General features: G+C 36.1%; 1 protein-coding gene across 1 annotated transcript; it reads left to right on the forward strand.

Moving 5' to 3' along the window:
- Nucleotides 1-1,315: 1,315 nt before the first annotated feature.
- On the forward strand, nt 1,316-8,941 carry LOC136237735 (tripartite motif-containing protein 2-like). The gene is made up of 3 exons (XM_066027949.1): nt 1,316-1,358; nt 1,421-2,116; nt 5,628-8,941. The coding sequence occupies exons 1-3, from the start codon at nt 1,316-1,318 to the stop codon at nt 7,850-7,852; spliced, it is 2,964 nt and encodes a 987-aa protein (XP_065884021.1). The 3' UTR covers nt 7,853-8,941.
- Nucleotides 8,942-9,916: the final 975 nt, after the last annotated feature.

Below are 9,916 nucleotides of genomic sequence, written 5' to 3' on the forward strand. Positions count from 1 at the left end.
GTACAAATACTCATATCAGAAGTACTGGTAAAAAGTGATATCGGTAGTTTATACTGCATGATAAGCCTAATCACCTAGTGTATCTTATCAAACTATAATAAATTCTAATTGTTTTTCTGTGCTTATTGGGTAAAGCTGCTCATACCACTCCAGCAGTTATTGGCAAAATGCCACTACAAGCACAACCTTTTCAAAATTTGGATAGTTTATATGATGCGTTTTAATTCATACGATTTCATATTAGATTTGTATGATTTATAGTGGATCTAAATTTATTTTTACATGACTGCTCTGTTAGAATATTTGCATCACACAGCAGTCTAGAATTTCCACTGGTAGTTGTATGAAACTATAAATGTTACAGACTAAAGTAGAAGTATCTTTATAAATAAGTAAAGTGAACACTGAACAGCTGACAAGCAGGTTAAGGGTTTGGCTGTTAGGGACAGAGGTCCTTGATTTAAACCTAGCCTGGACTATTTATTTCATCATTATTCCTACTTTTTTTTTTACCCATGGTAACTGTTCTATTAGAGTATCTCAGCCCACGATTTTATAGTTGGTTTTTTGTGTAGCTCTGTAGCAGTTACATACTCCAGTTTTAATATAACTATCAATCTACAGTGTTAAGACACCAATAATTTTCAAGTACGTAGTTTGTTTACCCTGTAGCTGTGACAAATTTTTTTAGAGATAAATGTCCATTACACTGTGCTCTTTATTTACTCCAAATTTCAAGGAAATCAGTTGAAGAGCTTACATTTTTGCAATGTGTAAAAAGAAGGAAGATATCTTGCCCCTGTAAACCCTAAGAAAAAAATGAAACTGCCCATGTCTCAGGAACTTCTGGAACAGTTTCATTCAAATTTTCTTTGTGGCCACAGGCAGCAAAATTGGTGCAATTTGGACAAGGGACCATGGAACTACATACACCTGCACAGTATTTCTTCTTGAGTAATAAATGATGTGGCATGCCAGCTCTCCAGAGGAAGTACGACATACGTTAAGCACTATCAAAAAGAATTCATGTTAATTGCATATTTTGACTTCTAAACTGATGCTTAATCTAACTTTATGCCTGAATTATGGGATTATGGAGACCTTGAATACAATTTCCAGTGCTATTCTCTTCCATTTTTGGTGTTCCCCCTCCATTTCGTGTGGTAAGCTCTTCATCACGTGATGACATCTATTTCCCTGTATATTAATATCAAACCACTGGGGTTCACCATGCCATTACGTTGCAAATAAGAAAAGCTTTCGATTGGCACCTAGACCCTCTTAAAGTTGATTTTAATTACTCTGTACAAATCATATGAGCTCACATGAGTGTGTCGTACCTCCTCTGCCAGCTCTCAGTGTGTGTATGTATGTACATAATAATGTATGTGTTACTTTGTGGTATTCTCCTTCCCAATAGCAGTACAACAAAGTATTCTTGAAGGATTGGATATTAACAACTGCAGAATCGACACTGCCTTTACTCGTGTCAGTTGTAAATTGTTGGATTTATTGAAAGGCATTATTTCTGTTGATGAGATATGTTTTACTTGCTTTACAAATGCCAATACTGAATTAGGAATTGGATATCCTGAAGATCTTAAGCAAAAATTAAATGAAGCAAAATCAGTTACAGAATTCTTTAAAATTTTGAGTAACTACCCTAGCCACTGGAGTTGGATTAACATTCAAGTTATGGAAAAAATAGCATCTTTGAATGACCAAGCCATAAAACTAGTTGAACATTACAAGACCGTAATGTATGGTAAAAAGCTTGTAGATATATTATCTGAAGTTAAACTTCCTGATTTTAAAGTAGATGAAGGATTTTACTCAGAAATTAAAGAAAAATGGAACAAACCACTCAGTGACATCACCTTCAAAGACATTCAAGATCATAAATTGTGTGTTGGAGAAATTTTTGGCATAAACAAATCAGCAGTCATGCTCATACACATTGCTAAAGGATGTGTGGAGCTTCACTGGTTGATCCCAAGAACATTAATACGCTATGCTTTTGGTGAATACCTAAAGAACATAAGTAAACTGACAAGTTTAGATATCATTTCAATTGAATTTATGGGCACTACTTTGCTACAGACAACTACTTTGCAAGGTATAGCTACATTATGTGTTTTATGTAATCCACATGGTTGTATTAAAAACCATGGTCTGCCTGCTCATGGAGAGTTTGTTTTTCTTTCTGTAACCCAATGATGTGTGCTTTACCAGTCCAACAGCTGGAATCCTTCACGAAAAAGTTAAAGCACTAGATAAATACTCGAAACCACTTTCCAAGGTGTTTCTTGAGTAGTTCAGTTTAGGTGAAGAATGATACTGTATTGAGCCAATCCAAATCAAGGATACGAGAAGAAGAGGAGAAGAAAGTTGCAAACCTAAAGTGCCACATGATGTGCATGCAATAGCATGAGGGTATCAGCTTCTTTATGTGTGCATGGAGAAATCGAGTCAGCATCATCCCTTGCTCAGAATTTAGTAACAGCTATGACAAGCTGCTTTTTTTAAAATTAAATAAACCAATGAAAGCAAGAGGCAAAAAATAAATTAGATCCTTATTGTTTTAGAAACTCTTACCAATTTCGTGGTATAGGAGATTCTAAAACCATGCACCTATGCACTCCTTTGTCACATTTTACTCTAGCCGTGCTCTTAAGGTGTTCTCTATGTATCTATCCCTGATACTAAGACAACAAAAAATCTATGAGGTATATATTATATGCTCATTAAAATTCTTAACAGTAGCATTTGAACAATGACTGCTCCATCAATAATAATGGCATCTACCACTAGAGCATCACATTGACACTTGTAAACATGCATGGCTTGTAGACATACTATATAGGAGATCACTTTTAGTATCTGAATAAAGACTACCACCATCAGATAGTGCTGGTGGGTAAGTTTGGTTTTCATGCAAAAAAGTCCTTCAACATTCATTCTCTCGTTTGATATCCAGCACAATATTGACATGTTGCATTTTAGTAAAACTTCATTTGCTAACATTTCTCTTGAGTGATACTTTTTGAACAACTTATACTTGTTGTAGTAAATGACATCATTTATTGCCTTCATTCTTTCAATCAGGCATTCTTTAGCAAAAGATTGAAACTGTTCTTGGCCAAACATTTCTAATAGTTTCAAGAACTAAACAAGTACAGACACAGTACAGGCATGTAAATGTAATAGTACAAGAAAAAAAACAATAAATTCATATCATACTAGGGCTGAGCGATACTGCCATTTTAGTATCACGATCGATACTAAAGCCACTATTCAAGATACTGAATAGTTCACGATATATACAAATGAGTCAATCAGAGCTGGTGCTACATAGTATATACCTCAGTATTCCTGCAGGAAGTCTTTAAAGGTAGCGTCAAACTGAGCCACTATCATCCTTGTTTACAGTAACAGTTATTGTAACACATGCTTTGAGGTTATGTTATGGTGTTCACACCTCTCTGCAGGGATAACTAGGTTATGACTTACAAGGATTCTTGAGCCTAGTACAGCATAACAAATGGATTTTTAATGACAATAATATACAGGCATAGTATCATGATAGTTAATAATAAAATATCGCAATATTGATACTTTATCAAAATATCGCGATATATCGCTAAAACGGTAGTTTTGCTCAGCCCTATATCATACGTTAGGAAAATCTTAGATTTTGCTCAATTATGTTGTGTGGACCACCTTACCTGGTGGCCACTCCACTGTAAAAACTTTTATTTAGATAGGTAAGCAAGAAGCTACATACTATGCATAAAGTTCCATTGCTGTTATTCCAGCTTCTTGGGCCACACAACACATGTGTCTTGATTTGGTACTAGTGTACTAAATGATGATCCCTACTTATATGTTATATAAAATTCCTCTACTTACAGTGTTATTCACAACAGTATTCGTATCCAGAAATATCAATGTTGTTTATCCTTGTAGTTATGCACAAGGATCAAGGAAATAGAAAGTAGTGAAACACGGGAGGTTGCCTATACCTGAAGATACGTATGTTAGTGGACATTAAATCCTTAATTCAGTCATCATGTGGATTATAGACTGAAGTAGGGATTAAATGTCCACTAGTATATACTTTCAGATGTAGGCAACTTCTCTTGTTTAACTACTTTTTTAAAACAGGTGGGTGCAAAATTGTAGTAAACGTTTGTACAAGTAAATTTTGTGGTTTATTTTAAACAAGGGTGCGGTGGCTCTATTCAGACATTGTACCTTCACTTCAAGTTTTACAGGTATTTAACAACTGAAATACAACCGTGCAGGCCTTGTAGACTACTAGAGATAGCCTATCCCTTCGAGTTTAAAGGGGGCACGTCCCATACTTATGTGAATGAAAATGTAGGGCAGCCTTGTGGCTTTCTCGAGAGAATTGAAGGGGAATAGCACAGAATGTAAACAAACTATACAATAATTGAGAAAAATACTTCTGTGCATAATTAAAGTGGTTTGTTCAAACAGCACTTCCTTAGCAGTGCATAGCAACATAATTAGAGATTTACAAATAATTCACTAATTACAAAATACAAAATTATATTAATTTTATTATCAAGTAATAAGTTGGATTAGGGATCAAAGAATAAAAGTAGTGAAATAAGGGAACCATGACTGAAGTTTAGAGATTCAATACCCACAAGTATATCTGCAGGTACAGGCAACCTTCCTTGTTTCACCACTTTTTAGTTATTCCCTTGTTTCGCTACCTTTTTTGTCTTTGTTCCAACTTAAAATTCCTAATTTTTTCCTTCTACTTGTTTGTTTACTTTTTAATGCCAAATAAACCAGCCCATACCACATTGAAAGAGAAAATGGCACCTGGAATGCCATTAGAGTAATTTTTGTCAGAACATGCACCCCAAAAATATATTACATAACAGAATGGTGACCATTGTGCTTTGTTTTCAGCTATGCTCCACTCGTTACACAGCGTTACAAATGAAGAACAGTATGTGATGAATCTCTGCAATCAATCCAGTCACTATGGAAAATACAGGTGATAAGCATAATAGGCAACACACCCGAGGGAAGCCACATCACGCTATCACGAATTGACACCTTGCGTTGTCAGCAAAAAGAACTGGAGGACAAAGGCAAGTCCATGATATGTGTGTATTGTATGTACTGCAGTTGGCGAAAAGAAACATCTGCGGACAAAGCGACGTCAAACAGTGAAGAAATCAAGCCTGTGGCCATATCCATTGTTGAGTTATGCTTGGCTGGAAACATCAGTTAGTAGTTTAGTTAGATAGTTAGTTAGTTAGTTAGTTAGTCAGTCAGTCAGTCAGTCAGTCAGTCAGTCAGTCAGTCAGTCAGTCAGTCAGTCAGTCAGTCAGTCAGTCAGTCAGTCAGTCAGTCAGTCATTTAGTCAGCATAAAATCTGTTAAATAGAACTTTTTTTTAAATTCCATAGAAACTTTTTGGTAGAATTTTTGGGTTGGTCTGAAGACATTTTTGGGCATCAGGATTGTAGAAGTGGCACAACATCAACTTGTTATTTCTGTAATCCCTAAAATTCCTAACACTTGTTTAGTATATGTGACTTGGTGAGATGTACTCTGTAAATAGTGCATAGCATATTTTATCTTTAGATCTTACAGGTTTGAATATGAGTGGTAATCCCATTGTCATCAAGAAGGCCATTGACAACCTGTCCTGTCTCATATGCCGAGAACTATTCAAGGATGCCAAATTTCTGCCATGCCACCATTCCTACTGTGTAAAGTGTCTGGGAAGGATGGTAATACAATCCACTATTACTTGTCCTGAGTGTAGGCGCAAGGCAGATGTTCCTGAAGAAGGAGTGGAAAAATTGCCTAGTAATATATTAATAAATAGGTTAGTGGATGAGCTTATACTGAAACGTAAATTTCAGGGTGAGGAAGAGATCAACTGTGAAGAGTGTGTTACAGGTGATCCTGTGGTATCTTTCTGCTCTGATTGTGCAATTTTCTGTTGCCACATCTGTAGTGAGGCTCACAAGCGTAATAAGCAGTACTGTGAGCATAATGTGATACCATTGTGTGAATTAAACACCAATAAAGATGTGCAAATCCAACAGAAGCCAAAACTGTTAATGTGTACAAAGCATGATACCAATGAACTAACCCTATATTGTGAGACATGTGAGGTACTGATATGCAGTTACTGTGCAATTAAGGAACACTCTGGTCATGTTCATGACACTGTCAAAACCATGGCAATTAAACATCGCAACAGCTTGAGGGAGACTGCTGTAAATGGGGATGAAATTCTTAGTGGTCTCTGTCGTATTCATGATCATATTGAGATAGCTATAAAGAGGATAAAACAACAAGGTGATGATATGATTACTGATATCGATCAAGTTTATGATGATTTAATTCAAAATCTGATAAAACAGAGAGACCTAGTGAAACAAGAGGTGCGTGATGCTGTGTCTCAGAAAGAGAAAATTGTGACAGCACAACTAGAGGAAGTGGAACTTCTGCAAGCAGATGTGGTAGCTGTGAAGAATCTGTTTGATGCTATGCAGAAGGGTTCTGATCAAAAGGCATTGTCCATGAAGAAGCAGGTAACAGATTGTATGTTAAAGCTATCTGATAAACACAAAGCACTAAACACTGAACCATTAGAGTCTGACACAATGGACCTTGTATTTCACAACATTTCCTTACCTATATTTTCCCAGCTGTTTGTAAATGTCGATCCAGCAAACTGTGAAATGGATCAAATTCCAGAAAGGGTTTATAAAAATGTTAAATCAGAATTTAAGATTTTTGCTAAATTTAATAGTGGTCACCAATGCTTGAGAGGTGGTAGTCGGGTGTCTGTACAGTTGGAGTCCAGTACAGGAAATGTGTTTGATGCAGAAGTGGTTGATAATAATGATGGTAGTTACACTGCTTCTTTTGAGGCTCCAGAAGTTGGCGAAACAAAAGTCTCGGTTTACATCAATGATGAGCAGATCAAAGGAAGTCCTAGGGTTATCATGGTCAACCACAACTACCCAGGAATAAAGAAACCTACAAAAATAATTGATAATAACAAACAGATGGGATTTCCCTGGGGAATTGCGTGTGGTCTAAATGGATTATGGGCTGTAGCTGATCACTCCAATTTGTGTGTATACATATATGATGGTCAGGACCAGCTGTTGAGGAGGTTCGGTACTAAAGGTACTAAGATTGACCATTTTAGCACCCTCTATGGAATCACATTTGACACAGAGAATAACTTATATGCAACTGATTACAGCAAGAATAGAATACTAAAGTTTGATATTGATGGGCATCATTTACAAACATTTGGTAAAAAGGGTAAAAGCAATGGAGAGTTGAACAATCCTGTAGGTATCACCACACACAATGACAGAGTATTTGTTGCTGATGCCAATAATAACAGGATATCAGTTTTTAATACTAATGGGAAATTTTGTCTCCATTTTGGATCAGACCATCTTGATACCCCTTATGATCTTGTGGTGAATTGCAATAATCATTTACTTGTTGTTGACTATGGTAAGAACTGTGTGTACACTTTTACCCTAACTGGTGATATCATTAACGAATTTGGTGCACAAGGTCGTCATGGACAGCTAAACCATCCATGTAGCATTACCACTGATAATAATGGGTGTATACTGGTTGTTGATACTGGAAACTACCGTGTTGTTGTGTTTGACAAAGATGGAAACTTCCTGCATTCGTTTGGTTCAAGAGGCTGTGGATATGGTGAATTTTTTGATCACCATGGCATTGCTATCAATTCTGATTGTGATATTATTTATGTCAGTGACAATCGCAACCATAGGATCCAAGTATACAGTAACTACTAGTTTTTACTCTTGTGTACATGCATGCATACAGAGTGTTTGTTCGTTCTTGTTTTTTTTGTTGTTATTTATTTATTTATACCTTACACTATACTAAAATAGTTGCTAATGCATGCATTGTGCTGTGTTGTGCAAGATGCTTAGTATGTGTGGTTGCAGGAGTGCCTAACTCAAATCCTGGGGTTGGAAGGATTTTTCCCTTATTTTGGCCCCTTTTTCTGTTACACCTTTTCATGATCAGCTATAAGTCATTAAGTCTAAGTCCTTGAAATTATAGGTTAGGTAATCCTAAGGCTGCAGTACATGTTTCTGTCAGACCTTCAGTGCTGGTCACTGTAAAGTGTTAATAACAATAATAATAACTGCCAAAGGTTGTTTAATTTATGAAAGACAGCTGGATACAGAAAAAATTCACTTAAAGCACTGTTATAATTACTAGGAGCAGATCTAGGATTTGCTAAGGGGACACACACTGGTAGAAGTGACTGCACATTCTGTCATGAGCTTTCTAAGTGGTCTGGGGGCATCCCCCGCAAGGAATTTTGAAAAATTGACATCAAAATATTTTGTGTGAGTGAACAAGCAAGCAATCTAATGTGTGGTTAATGTAGGGAATTCCCCTAATTATGTGGTGTATCAGCTGATCACGACCTTGTCCTAAAAATGGCTCCTGTGGTAATCCTTCAAGGCTTTATTATGTTAATTAAAAATTGTGGCTTTAAAATTAAATTCAAATCAGGTCTCATTTGATGTTTACATGACCCCATAGTATGGATTAGAGGTTATTAGGAGCGGCTAAGGTGTAAAATTTCTACATTTAGCAATTGGTATATATGACAGAATGTTTAACACTGCAGTGGTGGAATATGAACAGGTCAAGAAGAAGAGGTTCAATTTCAGCTCGCGTTAGCTATACTGACCTTAGATATCATCACTGAGCATCTTCCTACACTCATTGGAACATGTGCACTTTTACATCTTCAAAGTACCGTAATTCACTTTTATTTTTGTGCAAAAACATTTGTGAAAAAATGTTTTTGTACAATTTACATGAAAGACTGCTCTATTATTATTATTATTACTGTATAATGTACAGACCTCAATCACAAGTATAATGTACATGATTAGTTAACAAACTAAATGTTAATTAAGTAGCTAGTAGAGATTTAAAATTATCAACATTATCAGTTTCCACAAGGTGATCGGGTAGGTGATTCCATAATCGAATTGCTCTTGGAAAAAAATGAATGCTTGAAAGAATCAATTCTTGAGGGTAAGTGTAGGAATTTCTTGTTGCTACTATGGGTGATACTGGGAACTTTATGGAGGATATGATCACAAGGGATATCTACATACTGAATTACTGATTAATAATTTTATGAAACATAACCAAAATCGAATCATCTCTCCAATGATTGCCAATCAAGTTGATTTAGCATAGCTGTAACACTGGAATAAAATCACTAAATACAAATCTGGCAGCCTACCTTTGAATCATCTCAATTTGGTGAATGTTAGTGTGTAAGTGGGGTGACCAGATGACTCCAGCATATTCGCAGATGGGGCAGATGTGTGTCTGGTAGCATTTAATTTTAACATCCTGTGTGCACTGACCAAAGTTCCTTCAAAAAAATGCAAAGGCAGAGTTTGCTGGACCAATAATTCCTGAAATATGTGTGGACCAGGACAAATTACCTGAATCATTAGACCAAGGTACTTAGCAGATTGTACTCTCATAATCATTCAACCTGTAGTGACATACAAAAGGGGAGGATTTGTTAGTAACTATGAGATGCTCACACTTAGTAAAATTGAAAGGCATTTGCCAAACGGTGGACCAGTGAGCTGACTTTTTCTAATCATTTTGCAGTGCATGATGATCACTAGGATCATTGATACTTCTGTGCATTAAGACATCATCAGCATAAAACTTAACTACAGAGTCAATACTACAAGGAAAGTCATTAACAAATAGCAAGAACAGTAATGGGCTAAGCACTGATCCTTGAGGAACACCAGAAATTACTGGGGATGAATCACTAAATTTATTCTCAATAGCAACTTGCT

Source organism: Dysidea avara, chromosome 11 (assembly GCF_963678975.1).
Source record: "Dysidea avara chromosome 11, odDysAvar1.4, whole genome shotgun sequence".
NCBI lineage: Eukaryota > Metazoa > Porifera > Demospongiae > Dictyoceratida > Dysideidae > Dysidea > Dysidea avara.